Below are 25,631 nucleotides of genomic sequence, written 5' to 3' on the forward strand. Positions count from 1 at the left end.
AGATATAAAGAAGTAATAAAAGTTTTATAAATACAGTATTAAATAAAATAAAACATTTATTAAAGATAATTGCTTCTTAAAATATAAATAAATCTTTTTATTTAAAAAGGATATTGGTATAATAAAATATTAAGGTATTATGATTGATGTAAGTAGACATCTTTAAAAATGAAATATTTGGTTATCTTTATCTCTTTTTTTAGATTTTTATTTCATTTTTTTTTTATAAAATTTGGAAGTACAAGATATATAAGAACTAAATAAAAATAAAAGATATTGTTAAAAATATAAAATGAATCAACAATTCTATTTTGATAAAGCAAACTTGAAACAAATTCTTTATTCTTATTATTTTTAATGTAAAATTTCTTTGATTTTCAATGAAAATAAAAGAATATTTAATAATGCGCAAAGTTTTCTTTTGCATACCAGCAAAATTTAGTTTAAAAATACATAAACAAAAAAATTCTAGTGAAATTTGAATAATATAATAAAGAAAAACAAAAAATATTCTCAAAATACAACTTTTTTTTAAATAACGTATCACGCAATTTAATGATATTTAGTGGGCAATAACAAACTTTATACTGTAATTTATTATTGTTATTCAAGAAAAATTTTTTAAATCTTTATAAAATGTTTGCAATATAATAATTGTATGATATATATATTTTTTTTATAATTAAATGAAGTTACAATATGTATTTAAGTAAACAATTTATATGTAAATAATGTTAGGTTAGTTTACAACAATCTCTAATTTAAAAAAGGGTAGAAAGATTTTTTATGATTTGTTTTTTTTTTAGAGATAATTCCTGCTTTAAAAATAACTTAAAAAAAATAGTCACCTTTTTATGGATAATTTTGAAGATTTAATTTAATGGTATTGAAAAAAAAAACATCTGCTGTTTATTTTGCTAATGTATTTTAAAGAATTAATCTTATTGGTATTATAAGTTTCATTGTTAAAATTTTTGTTTTGTATAAATACATATATAATTTAAAGAAAAAAAAAGTTTATATTTTATTATAAACAAGAAATTATTTTTAGAATTTTAGCTGTTAAAGTTTTATATTTTAGTTTGAAAGATTTTAAAATATTTGTAACAACTTTATTTAAAATTATCTGTAATGTGAATTAGGAATAATTTTTAAGATATATTATTTATAAATTTTAACAATATAATGTTGCAAACAATTTTCTTTCATGATTGATGTAATAACATATTATATGGTTTTTCTTTATAATATATAATATGTAAAAAATTTGATTAATTATTAATAATAATGTGAAAGTATTATAAATAATAAATATTTTTACTATGTTTTAAAAATATCTTTTCAGATTTAATTATATTAAATATATTAATATTAATGATATTTTACTTTTTATTCTTTATTTTTATAAGATTAAAGGTTATTTATCAATTCATATTTAAAGTTCAATTATTTAGGTATACATATCAGTCGTTATATTATTTTATCATATAAATATAACAGTTGATTAAGTGTTTCATTTATATATTTATAAAATTATTTAATAATATTAAAGTTTTCTTTTTTCTGGGTGGCTAAATTTATTTTAAATATGTAGTTTATAAAAATATTAAAATTATATAGTGAAAAAAATTTTATTAATGAATATTAATTATAGTATAATTTAAAACATTTGGAAATAATTTTTGACCGTAGTTTTAGGTACAACGACAAGTTTCAACAAACATATGATCAATTGCTTTCATAACAACTCCTTTTTCTGTATAAATATAAAAGTATTGTTTTTCAAATGCATCAGGAAAACAACAAGATGTTTTTTGTTTCGTTGAAATACCAGAAATTCTTAATAATTTTGCATTTGGAAATTGATTCTAAAAATATTTTATAAGATAATTAAGTTATTTTAACTTACATCATTTAATATACAACTACCAATACAATTTCCTATATCAACATTGATGGGATTTAAAATAAAATTGAATCCAACAGAATGCAAATTTATTTTTAATTTTTTTTTGCAACAACTTTTTCCATCTTTACCACCGCATTCATTAATAGATCTAATTTTTCTATTATTTTCTAATAAAGTTTTTGTTAAATTAAAATTTGTAATAAGTTTTCCAGGTATTCTTGAAAGTGTCCTATTAAATTCATATAAAAATTGGTTAATTCTAAATTCATCTAAAATTTCTTTAGACAATTTTGATTTGCTACATTCACAAATTAATTTATTTACTAATAAAGATAGAAAAAATATCTAGAAAAATGTATATTTTTATATTGTTGAGGGAAAAAAAACTTACAGATTGAAAACTATAAATTTTTACTTTCATAGTTTTAAAAATTATTTCTTTATTTAATTTTTTACTTTTATTAAATAAAAGAAATATTTTTATAATTTTTTCTACCTCTGACAATAAATTTGCGCTCAAATCACTGGCAGTATATCTATTTTACAAAGTGAAGTTAAAAATGGCCGCCCAATAAAACTTGTTGATATATTCTAGAAAATTTAGTTTGACGGCACATATTGTCATTTGTAAGCGCATAATAGATAAAGTGTATTGATGACTTTATTTTCAAAGTACAAATCATTTATAAACTTCAATCTTTAGATAAATTTAGATCACTCAAGAACGACTAACTTTAATAAATTTCTTAAACGGAATAATAAATGAAAAAAAATTCAAAGTATAATGAATGGACATTAACAATTATGTAAATAATTTTATAAATTCCATATTGTTATAATGTGCTTTTTTTTTATTATCACAATCTAAATTACTACGATACAAATTAATTGTTGTTGATATATATATATATATAATATATAATTATTTTTCCTCTTATAAAAATAAAAAAAATTTATATAAGCATAAAAGAAAATTAATAGATAAAAAGTAATTAATTATATGATTTTAAATTAAAATGCTTATATTCGTATTTTTAATAATAAACTAATTATTAGCTACAAAAATAAAAAATTATATAAATAATTAATTTCAATATTTTTCTTTACAATTATTTTTCATTTATCATATTTATTTTGTTCAAATACAGTTTATTAAAAAATGATGTCATCAATGTTGGTATAAAATCATTTTTTAAATTGATATGTTACAAATATTTGTTTTGAAAATAATCAGTTAATTAATTAAAAAATACATATCATTATAAATCTTTAACTTATTCAAATCCTAAAATATTACACATTAATATTTAAACACGTGTCTGAATTATTTTTTAGACTAAAAGAAAATTAGTTTATCAAAAAACATTTTTTTTACATACCACAATTTTAACAAAATAATTATCACATAAATTTATCTTATATAACTTATACTGGTAAAATTAGTATTTTAATGTTAATAAATATTATTTTATTATTTCATACTAGTAAAAAACGATTAACTTTAATGTGTATTTTAAAAAGAAATTTTCATGATTTATATGATGAATGTTTACAATTTAAAAAAAAAATTTCCATTTTATAGGCATAAAAATATTAAAAAGAAAATCGTTTGTATGTCAAGAAAAACTTATATTTAAAATAAGATAAAAGATAACGATAAAAATAATTTGATAAACATTACCATTATTTTTTAATTATAGTACAATTTCAATAAATTATATTTATATCAGATTTTTTTATTACTTTTAAAAATAATAATATAATAAAAGATTTTACTACTAAATATATTTATATAAAAAAATGTCCATTTGTTTATGAATAGTATTATCTTCCTCAATATTAGAAAAATATTTAAACTTTTCTTTTAAAAAACTTAATAAATTTACAAAATAAATTTTGTTAAATTATAAAATTATATTAAAATTGTAATTTTTATCATAAACAAATTATAATAATTTATTAAAAGAATTTTTTTATTGTATAAAAACATTTGTAATATAATAAAAATATTATATTTATTTTAAAAATGTGATTATATTAAATTAACCATAATATAAAAATATTATTGTGCAGTTTTTTTTTTAAACTCTGAATTTCTTTTTAAATTTTTAATAATTAAAATTGATAAATATATTTATATTGTTAAACATTATATAAAATTTCTTTTATATTAGAAGTATAAATAAATTTCATTTTATAAATAGTAAATTTTTTATTTGTGATTTTTATTCTACTCAAATATTTCCATCTTTTATCTACATCAAAAAAAATTAAATTATGATAAATCTACTGAAACAATCCCAGTTTATAAAAAATAATCAGAATATTATATAACAAATATATATAAATATAAGATTAAATAAGAAGATAAAAACAGCCAAATTGATAATGTAAATGTATAAAAGATTTGTGATATGTGAACAAAAGTAATATCAACTTTCAATTAAAAATATGATAACTTATAATAAAAAAATAAAAAATTTTTTCAATGAAAAGACTTTTAAAAAAAAATTAACTTTATCTATTTTTATCTGCATAAATAACTCAAAAATTCAATTAAAACTTTGACAATATATAACCTAAATATAAAAAAATTAGATTTTTGTTTGTAAAAAATCTATATGATAACTGCGTTAGATTTAATATTGATAAAAACTAAAGAACTTATTTATATTATAATAAATAATTTTTAACATAAAACTATTTTTCTTTATAACAATTTCAAAGATTATTATATTTATTTATTAAAATTTTAAAAAAATGATAAATCTTTATAAAAGTTCATTGTAATTTTTTTATTTATTAGTATAAACTGGATATTCACAATTTAAAAAATTAGAATAGCAAATTAAAGATAAAAACTTTAGTGTTACTTTTTATGTAAAAATAATATATTGCACTTTGCTTTTTTTATTTTTTTTTATATGATAATGATCCTTTAAAAAAATGATAAAAATTTTTTTTTGTTATTTATCAATAAAATATTGCTTCTAATTTGTTTATATTTGATTAACAATCAAAACAAGTTTTTTTTTTTAAATATTATTATAATAAAAGTATGCATGTAAAAAGTAAAACTATTTTTAACTTTTTGTACTGAATAAAGTAAATTTTCTAGAATGTTTTGAAATATAGTTTCATTTAAAGCGAAAAACTTTATTTAAACTAATAATTTATCGATGAAACTGATACACCATAATTGTTATTCAATACATTTTAACTGGATTTTTTGTTTATTAAAATATAAATAAAGATAACAAATATATGATATATTTAAAATTTAATAAAATCAAATTAGAATTTTTTCTTTTCATTCAAATAAATACTAATAAATTATTTAAAAACAATTGTTAAAATATTATATCTTATTCTTTTTTATTATTTAAGTCAACTGAATAGTGTATGTTATTATTTTAAAGTTAACAAAAACAAGCATGAAATATTAGTATATAATAAGTATAAAAAATATTTTAAAATAAAAATTTCAACTATTTAATATGTTTTTATTAGTTTTCAATTCTTCTTATCAAATGATAATAGCATTCTTTAAATTTCAAACTTTGTTATCTTTTTATTTTAAAATAAGATACTTTATAGATTTAATGAGCAGGATAACGTCATAAGTAATAATGTTTTGACAAATTTTTATCAATGATTCAGAAATCTTGACAGTTTTTATAATAATTACGTAATTTTTTTTTGATAATGTTAACGCGTTAAAAAATTTTTATCTTTTAAAATAATGATGTTTTTTTAATTTTTTTTATTAATTCTGTTATCATATTTGCCTTCAAATATTATAATATGAAAAAAATTTTAAATAAAAAAAAATTTTTTATGATTATATTGTTAAATAATTTTAATAAATTTTAACAATTTTAGACAAAATTTAAAAAAATTATTTATCCAGATAATTCTATTTTTTCAAAAGGTCATTAACATGAAAAAAAAAAAATTTAATTGTAAATATCTAACAATTTCTGCTTTTAACATACTTATCCCAATCATGATTACGAATATATAAAGTACAATATTAGTACAAATGAAAATTAAAAGTTTCATGTTTTATTCAATAAATGGAAATTTAAAAAACCAAAGAAGAATTTTTTAATTTTAAATAAGTAACATTTTAATTTAATTAAATTTTAAATGTTTCTAAATTTAGATAGATAAAAATATTTTGTAAATAATTATATTAAAAATTATAATAAAATGTGTTGTTTCTTAAAGCATTTTATATTTTAGATAGTTCAACATTATAAAAATTAATTTAATTCTTTAATAACTAAATAATGTGGAAAATACTATTAGCTTAATTAAATTATTGTAATGGAAAAATAAAATAAAATTCAATAAATTTTGTACAATAATATTTAATGAAATCTTAAATATAATGTTTCAAAATGACAAATTTTATTTAAAAAAAGAACTTATTTGAATTTATAAATTGCTTTACGAAAAAAAATCAAATAAGAACAGAAGATAAAAATTAACAGACAATAAATATATTAAAAGAATTATTAAATTTTTTTAGTTATTTTTTATTGATAATAATGATTATTTTGATTATTTATAACATAACCCAATTGTATTAATTTTTATATATTAGAAATAATATTAAATTTTAAAAGAATAAAGTATAATTTATATATTTTTTTTATATCATATTTAAATATTCTTACATTTTGTACTATGTACAAAAAAATATATTAAAATAATCAAAAATGGTAATACAAAATGTATATTAACACTTACATTATTATTTAAATATATATAACCTGTGTTTTATAGTAATACATTTTCATAATCTTAAATATATAGGAGAATAAAAGTAAAATAAATTCATTATTATCTTTAAGAATAAATTGTATCGCTCTATATACTAAAATATTAAATTTTCATTTTGCGGGACGTTAACATTTAGTTAAAAATTATTTGTAAAATGCAATATATAAACACTTTTACACTGTATATAAATTTTCAAAAAAAAAATTTATACGTTTTATACTATATGATAAAAAAAATTAAACAAATAAAATTTTAAATGATTAATTTTTTTGAATTTTAATATAAAATTAAAATATTTCAATTTTTACAATAAATAAAATTAAACAAGCAATTTATTTAAAATTTATCATTTTATCATTATTTTTTCATATTAATATAAGTATATTTTAAAAAAAATTTATATTTTGTGATAAAAAAAATTACCTTATAATATGTTTTTATTATTTTTAAAAAACTTTTAAAAATTTTACTAATGTATATCTAAACCGATAATATTTTTATTTTTAAGTTAAATATTTATGATTTCAAATTTAATATATTATTTATACATTGAAGAAACTTCGTCATTTTAATACTATATAATATACTTAAACATTTTTTTAAACTTGTTGAGATTTGTTTACAAAATAATGTTACTTCTAAAAATAGATTGATATATAAAGAAAATGTATATAGTACTTGTTTATTTGTTAATTAGCTATTATTTTTGAAAATGGATAAATAAAAATATACTAAAGATAATTTTTTTTTACAATACAAATTTAAGAAGTATATTCATATTTGAAAAATTTTTTAAATACAAAGTTTAAAAAAGATTTTGTATAAAAAAATAATCAAAAATTTTTTTTACTATAACTGGTACTACAATTTTTTAATTTTCATAATTAATTTTAAACTTTTAATTTATTTTTAAAAACAAAATTAGTTACAGAATATTAAGCTTTCATTTAATACCGTAATATTTATATTGAGTGTATATTTAATAATAATATAATATTATACAACAACTGCAAATATTATAAATATAATATTATATTTTAAATGAATTTTAAAAAATGATAATAATTACAAAACTAATTTGTTAAAGCATATTTTATTTTTTTAAATAGCGTACAATGAAGTAAAATGTTATTTAAAATATAACTGTATATATACAGACAATAGTAAAATGGTTTTAAAGCTTCAAATATTTTACTGATAATATTTGACTATATTTAATGTTTTCTGCAACATAATTTATCTGAAGCACAAGAAGTGTAATCAGATGGACATTGACATGAACCTTCATTAGTTGTATATTGACAAGCAGTTATAACAGGTAATGTACATGTATTATTACAAGTTTGTTGACATTGTGGACGACATTCAAGAAATTCTGCTGCAGAAGATTTTGGTTGTTGGAAGCATATTTGTAAGCATGTTGATTGACATTGTGGAACACATGTATTATCTAATGCTGGTTGCATCGTAGTTGTAGTAGTTGTAATAACTTCTGTTGTTGTAGGTTTTACAGTAGTTGTGGTAGTTGTTGTAGGTATTTCTGTTGTTGTAGTTGTTGTAGGAATAGTTGTAGTTGTTGTGAATGGTATAGTAGTTGTAGTTGCTACTGAACATCCAGCGTTACATGATGATAAGCAAACATTTATAGGTATACTTTGATACATACAATTATTTTGGCATAAAGTTTGACAAGGATTTGTTTGTTGAAGAGATATACTTATTTGATATGATAATTGTTCATTACAACTTTCTCTACAAATATTTTTACAATCTGATCCAGTAACAGTACAGAAAGCTTCACATGCTTTTTGACAGAAACAAGATGCTGTTTGTATATTTGATTCACAATTTAGTGTTGAAGAAGGTACTGTTTCAATATTTGAAACTGATGATATATCATTATTATTATTTTGATATATTTGTTCATTTGTTAATGTAGGTTGTGTTGTATATTGAGAAGAAATATTGCATGATGCTTTACATGTTTCTAAACAATTACCATCTACAATATTATTTACAAGACAATTTTTGTTGCATATTTCATAACAATTAGCTTCTTTTAAACAATAATCGTAACATTCATTCTCACTTTTTCCTTTTGATAAACATGTTACTTGACAATCATTATTAGTTTGAATTTGTTCATTAGTAACAGTTTTTTCTACTGTTGAAGCACAATAATTTCCACAATTACTTTTACATGCATAATCACAAATATTATAATCGTGAACTTGAGCTACACAAACATTTTGACAACTATCAGTACATACAGGGAGGCACTCATTTGTCTTTTGAATAATTTGCTCAAAATTTTGAGTTGGTTGTTTTGTTGTTGTAGTTGTTAATGGTATTTCTGTAGTAGTTGTTGTTGTTGTTGCTGTAGTTGTAGAAGGAGTTGTAATAACTTCTATATTAGTATTGGAAATTGGTTCATTATTTAAATTACAAGCACTTTTACATGCTGGAGTACAAGTATTTATTGTTTGATTATATAAAGTAATACATTGATTCTGACAACTATCTTGACATGTACATTCATTGTGGCAAGCTGTTTCACAAGCAATGTCTTTACATTTATTTGAACACCCAGCATCACATGCAAAATGTTGAATTGTTATGATCAATGAATCTGATTTTGATAGATAATTATTGTTAGAATTTTCTGGTACTTGTGTTGATGTCTCATTTCCTGGATTAACATAATTTAAACATGATGATTGACAAGAATTTAAACATGATGGTGAACATGCACCTTTATTTGAAACATTAACTGATGAAACACAATTTTCATTACATACATTTTGGCATGTATTCATACAACTTATAATTGTTATTGGCATTGTATTACTATTAGTATTACAACCACAATCATTATATAATGGAGCCTGAGTAGTGGTAGTAGTAGTAGTTGTTGTTGTTGTTGTTGTTGTTTCTACAATAGGAATAATTGTAGGAATAACAGTTGTTGAAGTTGTTGAATAAGGTGTAGTTGGTGTAAATGTTATTTCAGTTGAAGTTATTGGAGTTTCTGTTGATGAACATCCACATGATATCATAACAGCAGCATTAAATTGAGCCTGATATCCTTGAGAACATTGACAAAATGGAGTAGATTGTTGATAATTATTACAATTGCATTGTTTTTTATATCTTAATAATCCTGCCTGAAAAATGAAATTTAATAAATTATTATATGAATAAATTTATAACTTACATTTATTGAAGATAAAATTATTAATACTAAAAATATGCTATGAGCTGATTTTCTAAAATTAAACATGCTGGTTCAAACTAATGATTAATTCATTGGTGGTAGAACTTTTATAGTTATGGGAAAGTTCTTATCAAGCTTGTTTAATTATTTTATACAACAATAGAAGTACACTTGTTACAGAAGCAACTGGAAACAACTTTTTCCTTAACCAATCAAATTACAAACATCAATGGACAATTTTTTTGAAAAAGTTTCTATATGTTTAATCATAGTGAGAAATACTTGAAAAATTATGCGTTAAATATGATAAACCACAGTTAGGTACTTGCTGCTTTTAATTTAAAGTTAGTATGTCAAATTCTTGTCGGAACAGAGGTTTTAACTTGTTAAAAAGACTAGTGTTATTTATTTATTATTACAATTATATTTGTAGAAATATAATATTTGAATACAACATTTTGATGTATTAAAAATAAACAATAGTAATTTAGTTGAAGGATTTAATGACCTAACTGTCAAGTATAAATTATATTAAATTATTTAAAACAAGATAACTTGTACAATAAAAAAATTTTTAACTTTATTTTAAGAAAACAATAAAAATGATAAAATAAAATAACAAGATTAATTTTTTTTCTCCATATTTTAATTAGTGTATTTGGGCTTTGATAATGCTCTTGGTTTTAAAATACTTTTTGGTGGTTCTTTCTTGAAATCCACAGGAACAAAATCTTTTGGTGTTTCAGAGCGTGGTAATACAATATCATTAGTTTGTCTTGATTTACCATAGTCACGATTCAGAGAAACTTTATCTGGAACTACAAATGCTCCTTTCGAATTAAAACTACTAAAATTTGCTTTATTTCCTTTTTGAACAATATTTTGTTGATTTAAATGCATATCAGGTAAATTAAAGTTTGTAAACATATCATTCTCAATTTTTATTTTTTTAGTATTATTTTTTTTACCAATACCTGATGAAGATTTTTGTCTTGTATTTGTTATAGGTTTTATTGGTATATCTTGAGAAAATACATCTTCAAATATATTACTTTCATCATTCTTTATTATTTGAGTAATTTCAAATGGATCAAAAATTTCCTTACTAATTGGACTTATTCCTTTAGGTTGTTTAGATATTGTATTTTTTTCAGATGATATTTTATTACTTCCACCTTTATTTGTTAATGTAACATGATCATCAATTTTCAATCTAGATTTTTTATCCTCTTTTACAAATGTTTCATTGTCTTTTGAAACTAGATTCTCCTTAAATATAAATTTTTAAAATTTTTATAGAAAATGGCTTTACTTACACTTCTATTATTGTCTTGAATATTTTTTTTATTATCAAACTTTTTATTTTTTAATCCTTCGCTTTCATCGTTATTATGATAAAGAATTTTTGTAGTTTCATTATTAACAGTTTTATCAAAATCTTGATTATCAACTTCCTCATTTTTACTTGTTGAAGTTGTTGGTTTTATTTCATTTGAAATTTTGTTTACTTTATTATTTACTTCATCATTTGTTGGTTTTTCTACCTCAATGTTTTTTTCAATTAAAGTGGCATCTATTGTAGTTGATTGTGGTTTTATTACTAATTTTTCATTTTCATATGCGGACACATCAACATTTTTCATACAATTTAACATTTCATTTTTATTGGAAAATTGAATATCAGTATGTGTAATTGTTAATTTATCATGTTCTAAACATTTTTCAGTAATACACTTAACTGTTTTATCTTTTTCAAAATTTGATTTTTCAATAATAGTATCTAAATTAATTTCTATGCTATTAATTTTTGAAATATTGGAATCTAATTCATCATCATTACAAATATTAGTTGTTTGGTGATCCTTTGAATTATCTTCAATAGATAAATTAGGTGGAGATGATTCAGTTATTGATGTTATGGGTAAATCAATTTGACTACAAAATGCATTTTCTGCTTCATTATTTTCATCAGTAAGTAGTTCCATTTCTTTTTTTTCATGATTTTCCACTTCTGAATTTTTTAAGACTTTTAATGATTGATCACACATACTATTTTCCTCTAGTGACTCCAATTTTTCTTTGTAGTAATCTAAACGATTTTGTAGAAGAACATTTGTATCTGCTATTTCTTTATTTGCTCTTAATAATGCATCATTATCAAGCATCTTTGTACTAAGTTTTGCCGCTAAAATTGAGATTTTCATTTTGATACCGATAGGAATAGATGATAAAACCTCTGGTGCTATAAAAGACAAGCTTCGTAAGGAACTGTTAGGAAAAGACAGCATAAAACAAAACAAAAAAAAAAAAACAAAAAATAATGGACAAGAATGATAACATTAATTAACATGAAGATTTAAAAATTTACAGACACCAAAGTTTGAAATAAAAAACTTACGAATAACAGTAATCGCTGAATCTCCTAGAGTTTTTTGCAATTCGTCTATTCCTCTATCCTCCAATAATTGAATTGTTAAACGACTAATTTGTTCTTCTGCTGCTCGAAGTTTTTCTTCAAATGACATTCTACAATCATGTTCAATTTTATAAAAACTTTCCCAATTTTGATTATTCTCACATAATTTATTTTCAAGTTGACGAATTTTACAATTTAATTCATTAATATGTGGATTAATTGTTGTATTTATAGAGTTACAATTTGTTTCTTTTGATGGAATTAATTCAATTAATTGAACAACTGCCTTTGCAATATTAATCATAGAAGGATAATCAACTTCAGGTAAAGTCGGGAATGGTCTACTCATTAGTGATTCTAAAGTTATAGATACACGATCAACAAAATCACGTAAATCGCTTATCAACATTTGAGAATCACATAAAATTGTTTCATATATTTCTTTAGAAATCATTGAATCACCATCATTTTTATGATCATGTAAATCATTTTTTCTTATTTCTCTCTAAAAATGATATGTTATTATTTTCTTTTTATAAACTTACACTTAATTTTTCTTTTTCAATTTCTAACAATAATAATTGTTCATGATGTCTTGATAATTCTTGATCTTTAACAATAAGTTCTTGATTAACAGAGCATAATTGTTCTTTAAGACAGCCTATTTCTCTAGAAAATAAATTATTATCATTTTCTAATTTTTTAATTTTTTCTCGCATCTCATTTTCACTTGTTTCATGTTCCAATCTTTCATCTTCATAAACTTCAATTTGTTGTTCAAGTTGTTCAATTTTATCAGAATATGATGTAGCTTGAATATTAAGACCATTTATTTGTTTTTGCATGAAACTTATTTGCGAAATTAAATCTTGTGCTTTATAATCCAATGTTGAAATATCTTTTGCTAATTTTTCACAATTTTTACAAACTAATATATTTTTACTATCCTCTTTTAATGTGTCATTTGTTAAATACTGATTTTGTATAGTTTCTTTTTCAATAACAGAAGAATCTTTATCAGATACTTGATTATGATTGTTACAATTATTAAATTCTTTTACTTTTTCTTCAAAAGCATTTATAATTAAATCTTTTTCTTCTAATTTTTTTGTTAGAAAATCCGTATAATTTTTGCCCTCATTGATAATTTTTGCCTGATTATCAAAACTTAATTTAAGTGAATTGTACGCATCTAAAAGTTCATTAGAATACCTTTTATACTCAGATAATTCATGTAAATATTGATCTGAAAGAGTATTATTGTTTTGTTTTTCATTATTTGTAGAAGTTTGTTGCATATTATTATCTCGTTGCATTCTTAAAAATTCAATTTCTCTTTTCTTTTCTTCCAATTCCATTTGTAGACTTGTGTTAAGTGTATATTTCTCAACGTATTGTTCTTCAAGTTTTTTATTTTGTTCAGTAAGTGAATTAATTGTTGGTTCTAGAACAGTTTCTATTTTATTTTTATAATTTGTTATATTTCCTTCTAGCTGTTCAACAAAAGATATATAATTATGCAACTCTTCTTTTGTAAATGACAATGATTTATTTAATTCCGTACATTCATCACATTTTTTATTTAAATTTTTTGTATATATTTCTTCGGCATCTCTAAGTTCCTCCTCTCTACTTATTTTTTCCTCCATTAATTTTTTATTTTCAAGCATTAATTTATTCAATTGAGTTTCATAATCTTTTACCTGACCCTTTAGTTCTTTTATTTTATCTTCTGAACGCCTTGTTGCTGCAATTGCAACAATATCTAATTGTTCATTAAATTGCACTTTCAATGCATCAATTTTCTCTTCATCTTTTTTATGAATTTCGACTATTGCATTTTTATGTTTTTCCTCCATTACCTTCATCATTTCTTCATGGTTTTTGATAAGTGTTTCCCTTTCAATGTAATTTTCTTCTTTAATTTTTTCCAAATGTGCTTTATTTTGATGAATAATGGAAGAAATTTCTTCTTGTAATCTATTTTCATTCGATAAATATATACACTCTTTATTTTTCAATTCCTCATTTAGACGTATATTATCTTCATTTAATTTATTATTTTCAGCTTTTAAAGACATTATTTCTTTTTGTTGTTTTTCTATTAGTTTAACTTGTTCAACTACTTGATCTTGGAAATATTTTAAATCAATTTCTAAATTAAATATTGTACCTTTAAGTTGTTTAACAGTTTTATCAAGATTTGTTTTTTCGTCTTTTATGGCAATTAAATCATTAAGGAGTTCATCATTTTTTTTCTTTAATTGTTTTATTGATGCATTGCATAAATGTAATTCAATATTATTACTATCTGAATTTGTATTTTTAAGAATTTGTTTTTGCAATTCTTTTTGTAAACCCGATAATCTTACTTCTAAAATATCTTTATCTTGAACAAGAACTTTAACCATTTCACCATACTCTTTTATCTTTTCTTCATAAGAATCTAATAAAATAATTGAATCTTTTAATTGAGCATTTTCTTCTTGAACTTTTTCCATTTCTTCTATCAAGTCATCATGTGATTTTAATGTTTCACTAAGTCGTTGTTTTACTTCACTATCATCTTGATCTTTAATTGTCAAGTGTCTTTTTAATAATTTTATCTCTTGTGTTAACTTAACGTGAGAATAGTCTGACATACGAATAGAATTTTTTAAACGAACATTCTCCTCTTCATAAGAATTTGTTACATCGTCAAGTTTTTTTCTAAGTTCTTCTAACTTTTCTAATGCATCTTTATTTTGTGCAGTAGCATAATCATATGCATTTCTTATTTCTTCTATATAAAGTTTAACATTTTCTAATCCCGGTTGATTTAATAACTTTTCCGACACACCTGCTGCAACAATACTTCTATTAGGATCAAATTGTATTGATACTCTTTTATTTGAACGTAATTTTCCTGTTGATGGTGAAGATGACTAAAAAAAAATCATATTTATTTTTTTCATTAAATTTTTTAATCTTACTTTTGATAATGAATTTAAAGATATTTCCAACTCCGTACTATTTGATGTATCATTCATTATTTTGGTTGATTTTATGGAAGCCCAACTTGAACTAAAATAAAATTATAATTAACTAACAATAAAAAAAATGGGATTTTACAGTAGATAATGTATATTACATAAATCACACGTGTCGCAAAATACTAAATGCAAAATGAACATTATTTACTTTTATGAAGAAAAGTGGAATTATGTCTCTGGAGTGATAAAAAATAAATAAATATATACAAATATTTAATAATATTATTTTTTTATAAAAAAAAAAATTGTTGTCATAGTAAATTATTATTTAAATCAAAAAGAAGTCAAAAAATAGGTATTAATAAATATAAAATGATATAAAGAATAACTATGTAAAAAAAAGAACTTCTTAAATAATTTAAAAATATAAAAATATTATTCTCTTATAAGATACATTCATTTACTTAAAATATTAAAAAGTCATTTATATGTAAAGTTATATAAATTTGAATAAAAATATAAAAAAGAATAAATTATTATGTTTAACAATGGCAAATAAGAATTTAGTTTTGTTATATATAATTATAATAAATGTATAAAATAATTCTTTACTTTAAAAAAGTAAAATTTACATATTTTCTAAGAAAAGTCTATAAATTATCATGCTATTTAAAATACAATCTTTGTTTTAATTATAATACTAAAAAACAGTACATATTATAAATATTATTTATGTATCTTAAAAAAAAAATTCTTTATTAAAGAATATCAATTTTTAAGTTTTAGTAGTAAAATATAAAAAAAAATATATATATATAATATTTTTTAATAATATAACAATAACTATTGTCTATTTGTATACATCTAATTTATTAAGATTATTTTAATTATATAATATCTTGAAAAATTTTAATTTATTTTTTTAATTAGAATATAATTTTATTAATAATAATTCATTTATATATTTTTTTTTATTATTAATTAAATAAAATATTTATTTATTCAAAATCTTTGTCTTTTTTATAAAATTATTTTTAAATATAATAATATTAATGCTTGCTTAAAATTATATACATATATATATTAAAATCACTACTAATCTTGAAAGATATTAAGTTAAGGTATATAGTAAAAGAAAAAAAAAAGTTTATAAAATGAAATATAACTGTATGCTATAAATGAAATATTATGCAACATTAAACTTTCAAAACAAACTTTATAATATGCATGTATTTCATATCAACTTTCTTGAGAGTAATTTCTTGTATATAAGATAATTATTAATGTGCTTAAAATAATAACTAACTATTTTTTTATATTATTTAAAACAATAAACAGTATTTTCAATTGAAATAAAGACAATTTATATATATTAATGATTTCAATTCAACTTTTTACTTCCTAAATAACTTATATCCAATTCATCTTTACCATTTATATATGAATGTTTTTTTTTTAAACTTTTAAAAAAAAATCTAAAAAATTTTAAAACATTTATAGTTATTGATTTCATTTTTACAGGTATTTTTATTTTACTATAAAATAATAAAATTTTTTTTATTCATTTATTAATATGATTGCAATAAAAAGGACTTTACAATTAATATTATTTTATTATATTTACTTCTATTTTTAAATTATACCTAAAATTTCTTTCTATATATATTTATAAGATATAAAAAAATTACTCATTAGATTATAGATATTAATTTTACAAAAAAAAAATAAATAAATAAAAGATAAAAAAAAATTTATTAAAAAAAATTGCTATATTGTAAACTAAAACCTATGTCATAATAAATTATATTTTATATAATTTACTTAAGATAAAATTTTAAACAATTCTAATAAATAATTTTAACTAACTTAGTTTTAATTGTATATAAATTAATTAATTATTAATTGTTTTTTCTATAATTCACGCATATTTATCAAAATTATTTTTGAATTATCAATATTTATACAAATTTAATTGTACAATCCTAGATAAATATCTTGTTAAAAAAAATTTAGAAAAATGTTTAATATATTTGTAGGTTAAAAGGTTTTAACAATGTTTAAAGTTTTTTTTTTTTATATTTTAATACATATAATATTTTTATTTTCTTTAATAATACATAAGTTATAAGCTATTAAAACATCTTTTTAAATAATTAATTATACATTTTTTATTTTTATGTAATATTTTATTTTAGTCTTAGTATATTAATAGATTTAAAAGTTTTATCTCAAAAGAAACCAATTTGATTATTAAAATGTTTCTGTTTTATTAAAAAAATTTACATAAAAGGCTATTATTTAAATTATTTTAAAAAAAAAATATTTTTATAAGTATAATATACAAGTATAATGTAAATTGCTGCTTAGTTGAATAACGACTAAGCAAGTTTTATAATGCAAAAATTTTATTAAAAAAAAAAAAAAATTTTTAATTTTTATATGTGAATTCAGATATTAATTATTATATTTCTATATATTAACATTTTTATAATTAAAAAGATAAATAGTTATATAATAATAAGAATAAGAATATAAATTATTATTATTTAAAAGTTAACACATTACATAATGGAACCAGCATATGCATTTCCTGAATGGACTAAAAATAAATATTATGGTGAAAATGACACAAAGGCATTTCAAGATGATGGAGTTTGGTTATTATCCTGTTCATTTACTATATTTACAATGACATCAGGATTTGGATTATTAGAGTCAGGAAGGGTTTCATCAAAAGATGAAGTTAATATTATGGTAAAAAATGTTATAGATGTTGTATTTGGTGGTTTATCATATTGGAGTTTTGGATTTGGATTTACATTTGGTGATCTATGGCCAAATCCTATTATAGGATTAGGAAAATTTTTTTATGATCCTGAAGATGATTATGAACCATCACATCAAGCATGGAGTTATGCTACATTCTTTTTTCAAATGTCATTTGCAACAACAACATCAACAATAGTATCAGGTATATAAAAATTATTATATTTATTATTAAATTATCATTTAATTAATTTATTTTTTTTTATAGCTTCAATGGCTGAAAGGATACGTTTAAGACCATATATTATTGTAACATTTTTTATGACTATAATACATTCTATATCAGCACATTGGGTTTGGTCGGAACATGGTTTTTTAAAAAAATTAGGTGTTGTAGATGCAGCTGGATGTTCTGTAGTACATTTAGCTGGAGGCGTTGCTGGTTTAGTATCAACTATATATTTAAAACCAAGAGTAGGAAGATTTGGTGAAAAAGGAGGGCATAGTATGAGTAATCCTACAAATGCATTATTAGGTACATTTATGTTATGGTGGGGATGGTTAGGTTTTAATACAGGTTCTGCATATGGTATTGCAAATGGTAGATGGAGACTTGCAGCACGTTCTGCCATGGTTACAATATTAAGTTCTATTGGTGGTGGATGTACAGCTTTAGTTGTATCATTACTTACAACAAAAAAATGTAAAGTTGATTTACTTATTGATGGATTATTAGCTTCACTTGTTTCAACTACAGCAAGTTGTTTATGTGTAAGACCAATGCAATCATTATTAATTGGATCAATTGGTAGTGGTCTTGCAGTTTTTTCTTATCCATTAATTGAAAAATTTGAAATTGACGATCCTGTTGGCGTTATTCCAGTTCATGTTATAGGATCAACATGGGGAATGCTATGTGTTGGTATATTTGGACAAAATGATAAATATGTTCCAACAAATACTAATGGTCAATCAGGATTATTATATAATGGCGGGATTAAATTATTAGCTATACAAAGTTTAGCTATAATAGTTATTTTTATTTGGGCTGGTAGTGCAACATTAATAATTTTAATTGTAAATTTATTTATGAAATTTTTTTTTATTTTTATAATAATAATTATATCTTTAGATACTTGATCATACACGTTTAGGTGTTAGATTATCTAAATATGAAGAACAATTAGGAGCTGATTTAGTTGAACATGGATTAGCAGGACACAATATTGCTAAATATAGTGTTGAAAAAAAATTAAGCGCAAAAATGGTTACCATTTTAGTAAGCGTTTTTGTTAGATGGAAAAGATTAGTTAAAAAAAGAAGACTTCAAAGAAATGAAAATAAACAAAATGAATTATCTATTGATATTTATAATGACAATGAAAAATATAATAATGGAGCTCTTCCTACAATGTTAAATTTAACAAATACAATGTCACCTAATTACGATAATAATAATTTAGGTAATTTATCACAAAATACCACGTTAAATGATAATGAACATAGAATAAATGAAGATGGAAAGATAAAAAATAAATATTCAACGAATACTTCTGCATTAAGACATCGTGAAAATGTTGATATGGAATCTCAAAAAAAACACAATGAATTTTTTAGCAATATAATTACAAAAAATAGTAACAATTTAAATCAATTATGCGCAAACAAAGTTTTTCCAGCAAATACGGTGTATTTAAATCCATCATCATCAAAAAGAGATATGTTGGATGATAAAACAGAAATATTTGAATTAAAAATTCATAGTAAAAAATCATAATGAAATAATTATTTAAAATCATGTATAATTAATTAAATTTTTATCAAAAGTATTTTATCACGTAAATTGATATATTAGTTATAATTTTGTAATAAAATTGAATTGTTAATTAAAGTTAACATTTTAATTATAAAAATAAAAACCCGTTTTGTTAGATTTTAAGTATAATTATTATACAATTTGATAATTTTTGTGGAATTTATCTACTTTTGATCTTCTTTCTGATCCACTACTGGGACGACTAGGTCGCCTTCTTAAACTTTTTGAACGTTTCTAAAAAGTAAATTTTAATAAGAATAAAATAAAAGTAAAAAAAAGTTACATACCGCGACTCTTCCAACGGCTTGATATTTTGTCGAATTAGAAACCCAATAATGACATATTATAACGGCTGTTAATATAAAACAAACGCCAACTAAAACTGATCCTAGAAGCATCATCCCACTAAGACCATTAACAATTCCTGTTCGTTCTTTCATTTTACTTAAATGATCCAACCATACTCCAGTTGTAATAACAGCCAATAAATTACCAACAGCTGATATAATACACATTAATAACCACATTATTAACATAGTTTTCCAGCGAAACCTTAAAAATAAATAAAAAATAATAATTTTTTTTATTTATAAAAAATACAATTACCTATGAACTGCACCTAAACCCATTCCACCTGTAAATATTCCAACTAATGCTGCTACAATATTCATATGACATGTACCTTGATAAGCGGCTTCTCTTTCAAATCCAGGACATGTCATTCCATGAACTAAGAAACATGTTGATATAAATATTTCAGCTTTACATAAATGAAGCATTATTTGAACATATTCTGTATGTTGAAAACCTGATCTCTGCATAACTGTATATGTTTTATAACGACGACGCATTGTACTTGATTCCAAGTATATTTCATCTTCATCATCAGAACTCTAATATTTTTAAATATATATATATATACATATATTATATAGATTTTTTTTTATTATTATTAATTTTAACTTACAATTTGGCTACCATTTTTATTTTCTTGAGCCATTATCGAGGTGTTTGAATCATTTGCTGAACGTGTAAAAGTAAACATTTATAAAAAAAAAGAATAATAATTCCTGATTTGATATAATAGAAAAATGAAAATAAAATTTTATCTATAAGTAAAAATATTTTCTATTACATTTATACATAGTAAGTAAAAAAATAATGTGAAAACTTTTGTATATAAAACTTGACTGTATCTTAAATTTATTAATTGTTACAATATTTATTATTTGATAAAATCTTAATTGTCTGGAAGAAAATATATCATATATAGTAACAAAGTGTATATATTAAACTTAAATTACCTAAATATATTTCTTTGTTGTTAATCTTTACTATTTAAGTATATAAATATATTAGAATGAAAATAATTTAATGAAATGACCGATTTACAATGTAAATGTATATATTATATAAAATTTGGCGATTTGTCTTTAACTAGAAAAAAAAAAAATAAAAATTTTATACAGTTTGATATAACATAAGTTGTGCACTTCATTTATCTTTATTTTTAAATAATATTATAAAGAATTTTAAAATGTTTATTTATGAAAATATCATGAACATAGATATATATATATATTGATATATTAAAATTGATCTTTGAAGTAAGGATAATCATTAATGTATTTTATATTAATAATTTTACTATTAATAATTACATACAATAATTTTTTTAAATGTTAGAGATAACTAATAATGTAACAGTTTATGAAGAAAATAATTTTTTTTAACTACATAAATATATATTAATAAATTAAATAAAGGTGGAAAAATTATAAGTTAGGAATATACAGGTATGTGATATTAAAAATAATATATATATATATATATATATAAACATCTAACTATATTTGTTCTATTTACTGTAGTTAAATATGTCCTTGTAGTCCTTTATTACTAAGGTCATATAAATATGAGGTCGAATTATATGCTTGTATATTTTAACATAAATATAGAAAAGAAAGACTTATATATTATTAATTTTCTTGATAATATTTAAAATATCATATTTATTTAAGATACAAATTAAAAAAATTAGATATATTAATAAATAAAAGTGTTTACAAGTAATAATAAAGAAAAAATTTTAATGACATTTCTAATAATAATTTGTTTTTTTTTCATATTATTCTTTGTTTATTTGACACCTAACATTTCTAAAAATATAAACATTATATTTTTTTTTCTAACAACTACAGGCAAAGTTATTATGATCACTTAAATCAAAAAAAAAAAGTTTTTATAAATTTATTGGTAAATTTAAAAAAAAAAGTCATATTGTATTACATTAAACTAATGTTTATATTAAAGATATTTATTATTTCACTACAAATATTATATAGTACAACTTAACTAGATATAAAAAATTGACAGTTATATTTGTATTAAAAAGAATAATTTTCTTAAACATGAATTTTTATGAGTAAAATATAATTTTAGCTAAAGTTATTACATAAATATTAAATCAAAACATGACTTCTTCTAAATCTCAAACATCCAATGATTATAGAATCAAAGAAATATTACTATTTTTGAGTAAAATTACTAATATTTCCCAACTATAAGCTTTATTTTTTAAATATCTTGTAAATAATTAATTATTTTTATAAAAAGTATACCATATATTTTAAGTAAACATAACTTTTTCTGCAATTATTTAATTTAAAAAAAAATTGTAATAATTAGATTTTGTTAAACTGTGAATTTAATATAAAGATAGAATCAAAAAAAAATATGTTTTTAAAAAAATTTTTTTAGATTTTTCAACCCCATTACTTTTCTATGATAACTTATATAGAAAATATATGAGAATAAAATATTTTGACATTTCAATTCGAGTACTTTGACGTCTGAATATATCATGATAGACAAGAGCAGATGATGTTTTGTCAATATCCAAATGATAAGAGGTTGGATATTTTTCATTACTTATAAATATTCAAACTTTTTATATGTATTAATTATGATTATGTCCATAAAATTTTCTCCTATATTTTTTTTGCTATTTATTAACATCAATTATGTATTCTTATATGATGCTAACAGAAATAAAGGTGATATAAAAATCGTAAGTTAAAAAATGGTAAAAGACTTAAAAAAATTTTTTTTCTCATTAGATATATATTTCACAATGGAATATTAAAATAATTAAAGACTTATTTCGTTATAATGATGCTGATCATATGGATATATCTAACAAAATGATACATATACCTTTTCATAATATGGAACGTAGAAATATAAGAAGATATGGCTGTCGTTTTAAGTTTTGTAGAATTATTGAATCTGTATAAAATTTATTTAAAAAAAATTTATTACTTTTTATAAAATTAACATTAAAAGAATTGTTTTTATTTATCATAAATGTTATATGTTAAATAAAAAAGATGTTTTGTTATTTAAAATATTTAATGAATATATAAAGAAGTTATGATTAATGATAATTTTGGTGGTTAAAAATATTATTAAAGCTAATTCAAAATAAAAAAATGTTAAATATTAATTTATTGACATTTTTATTAATCATAATTAATTTATATGACAATTCCATAATTTTTTTTCTTCAAATATAGATAAAACAGGCTTTTTTTAAAAAAAAATATATATATAACTTATTTTTTTTTAATATTTAATGTAGTTAAAATGAATTTTTTATTTGGGATACTATTATTAACTATTTTTAGTCTTGATTATTTTTTATGTTAGATTTTATTATTATAGAATTTTTTCGTGATATTACTTCTTTTTGTTTTGATAACTTTCTAGATATATCATCATCATCATCATCACTAGAATCAGATTTTACAAGGTACTCTCCACTAAATGATCTTTGTAAACGAGATTTTTCTTTAATTGATGTTGTGTCATCTTTTACTTCTCTTTTTTTAATATTTTCATGGTCTTTTTGTAAACCAAAAAGTTTGTCATATTCTTCTGATCTTTCTAATTTTGAAAATTTTCTTAATGCTTTATCCCATTTAATGTCAATATTTTTAATTTCTTCTCTTCTTTTTTCAATACTGATAAAAATCTCCCATAAATTTGAGATTAAATCAACAGTAAGAACAACATCAGCATGTTGTGAAATTAATCTTAATACTAATATTCCATCCCAACCAAGATAACGATTAACAAATTTGTTGACTTTCCTTGAAAATTCATCAGATTTAGAGTCTCTTTTAACATCACCCATGATTAAATTATTAATAATAAAATGAGTTCTTGATGTTTCATTGTATAAAGAAAATATCCAAGCAAACATATTACAAACAGTTATACTAAAGAGAAGAGAAAACCAAAACCATAAAATAATAAAAACTTTTTCTGTAAATATATTTATAACTAATACACATTGAACTGTATGCCTTTGTCGTTGTCCCATTTCACGAACCTCAAAATCACAAATTGATACTCTTGGAAATATACCATGATCTTTCCATGTTATATTAGAATCTAATAATTTTGTTAATGCATCTAAACCAAATGCCTCAGTTGCATCGGGAATTAAATATTTTTGAAGAAGATCTAATTGAAAAATATTATTTAATAAAAATCCAAATTTAGCCAAAAAATATATTAATGTTACATAATATCCTGAATATTTTAAATTTAAAAAACGACATATTTTATGAGGAATTAAATTTCTTTTTTTTAAACGTTTATGAAATCTTAAAGCTCCTTGTAAATGTAATGATAATGATTCAACTGTTGATTTTCTATCTTCAGGATTTGAATTAACAGGATCTGTAGCCATTCTTAAAATTTCACCAACTCTCATACCAGATTGACTTGCAAAATATTTCCAAATAAATGTTGGCATTTTAAAACATGCTGCTTGAAATAATAAAAAAAAAGGCATCCATTGATAATAACTAACTTGTTTTTTTTGTGTATGATTACTTGTATAATTTTCAACATTTTCATTTGTTGGAACAAAATATGTATCCTCTGCCCAACAATATTGTTCAGCATACTGTTCCCAAGCTCCAGAAAATCCCATAGGTAACATACATTCTAATGGTCTACCACCAAATTGGCGATATGATAGTAATACTGCCAATCCAATTAACAGGTTACATGTAAAATAACTATGTAAATTTGCTATTATATCTTTTACAGACTCCCTATTAGTATAGGGGACTGCATGCATAACACGAAATAAAAACATTTTTTAAATTATTAATATTTGATAAGAAATACAAAGTACAAAAGATAAGAAACAAAATTATATTTAAATTATTGAGTATTTTATAAAAAGGTTGTTTACCATTAACTCTTGGTGTAATATCACTTTTATGTTTTTATAAGCATATATACATTTTTGTTGTTATATTAATCAAATAAAAATTTATATATCTTCAAAAGAATAAAATAAAAAATTTTTTTTATATACATTTTTAAAGGTAATATAAATAAAAAAAAAATCATTTACTTACATTTTATTATTTCTTTATAACGTAAAATTATCTTTAACCATTATTATCTTTGTATTTTTAATACTTTTTAGTTAGGCGGTAAGAGAGACATATATACATTAAAGTATAAAGTATATTTATGGGAAAAGTTAGATAAAATAATTTTATTTTATTATTGAAATCAAACCATAATAATTTTTAACTAAAATATCATTAATGATTTCTAATATTTTAAATATAAAATGAACACATCATACTACATTTCTTAATAATTTCTCATGACCTTTAAACAGCATTTTTTTTAACGTTCATAGTTTCACATGAATCATATAG

The 25,631-nt window shown here is 20.3% G+C and overlaps 7 protein-coding genes across 7 annotated transcripts; 2 read left to right on the forward strand and 5 right to left on the reverse strand.

Annotated features, from left to right (window-relative positions):
- Positions 1-1,694: 1,694 nt before the first annotated feature.
- Positions 1,695-2,330, reverse strand: SRAE_X000207700 (Transforming growth factor-beta, C-terminal domain-containing protein; the record flags this gene model as incomplete). The annotated part of the gene is made up of 3 exons (XM_024643707.1): positions 1,695-1,868; positions 1,910-2,254; positions 2,301-2,330. The coding sequence occupies 3 exons, from the start codon at positions 2,328-2,330 to the stop codon at positions 1,695-1,697; spliced, it is 549 nt and encodes a 182-aa protein (XP_024499548.1).
- A 5,581-nt stretch (positions 2,331-7,911) lies between these two features.
- Positions 7,912-9,977, reverse strand: SRAE_X000207800 (Hypothetical protein; the record flags this gene model as incomplete). The annotated part of the gene is made up of 2 exons (XM_024643718.1): positions 7,912-9,861; positions 9,912-9,977. The coding sequence occupies 2 exons, from the start codon at positions 9,975-9,977 to the stop codon at positions 7,912-7,914; spliced, it is 2,016 nt and encodes a 671-aa protein (XP_024499549.1).
- Positions 9,978-10,556: 579 nt separating this feature from the next.
- SRAE_X000207900 (Hypothetical protein) lies at positions 10,557-15,356 on the reverse strand (the record flags this gene model as incomplete). Its single annotated transcript, XM_024643729.1, has 5 exons — positions 10,557-11,180; positions 11,228-12,153; positions 12,310-12,832; positions 12,873-15,251; positions 15,300-15,356. 5 exons carry the CDS (start codon positions 15,354-15,356, stop codon positions 10,557-10,559), a joined length of 4,509 nt encoding a protein of 1,502 aa, XP_024499550.1.
- A 2,511-nt stretch (positions 15,357-17,867) lies between these two features.
- SRAE_X000208000 (Ammonium transporter family and Ammonium transporter AmtB-like domain-containing protein) lies at positions 17,868-19,842 on the forward strand (the record flags this gene model as incomplete). The annotated part of the gene is made up of 3 exons (XM_024643740.1): positions 17,868-18,270; positions 18,334-19,142; positions 19,198-19,842. 3 exons carry the CDS (start codon positions 17,868-17,870, stop codon positions 19,840-19,842), a joined length of 1,857 nt encoding a protein of 618 aa, XP_024499551.1.
- A 171-nt stretch (positions 19,843-20,013) lies between these two features.
- On the reverse strand, positions 20,014-20,926 carry SRAE_X000208100 (Hypothetical protein; the record flags this gene model as incomplete). Its single annotated transcript, XM_024643751.1, has 4 exons — positions 20,014-20,115; positions 20,169-20,433; positions 20,488-20,774; positions 20,849-20,926. The coding sequence occupies 4 exons, from the start codon at positions 20,924-20,926 to the stop codon at positions 20,014-20,016; spliced, it is 732 nt and encodes a 243-aa protein (XP_024499552.1).
- A 1,920-nt stretch (positions 20,927-22,846) lies between these two features.
- On the forward strand, positions 22,847-23,177 carry SRAE_X000208200 (Hypothetical protein; the record flags this gene model as incomplete). The annotated part of the gene is made up of 2 exons (XM_024643762.1): positions 22,847-22,951; positions 23,001-23,177. The coding sequence occupies 2 exons, from the start codon at positions 22,847-22,849 to the stop codon at positions 23,175-23,177; spliced, it is 282 nt and encodes a 93-aa protein (XP_024499553.1).
- Positions 23,178-23,563: 386 nt separating this feature from the next.
- SRAE_X000208300 (Innexin family-containing protein) lies at positions 23,564-25,051 on the reverse strand (the record flags this gene model as incomplete). Its single annotated transcript, XM_024643773.1, has 1 exon — positions 23,564-25,051. One exon carries the CDS (start codon positions 25,049-25,051, stop codon positions 23,564-23,566), a length of 1,488 nt encoding a protein of 495 aa, XP_024499554.1.
- Between the last annotated feature and the right edge of the window lie 580 nt (positions 25,052-25,631).

The sequence above is a fragment of the Strongyloides ratti genome, scaffold srae_chrx_scaffold0000004 (assembly GCF_001040885.1).
Source record: "Strongyloides ratti genome assembly S_ratti_ED321, scaffold srae_chrx_scaffold0000004".
Lineage (NCBI taxonomy): Eukaryota > Metazoa > Nematoda > Chromadorea > Rhabditida > Strongyloididae > Strongyloides > Strongyloides ratti.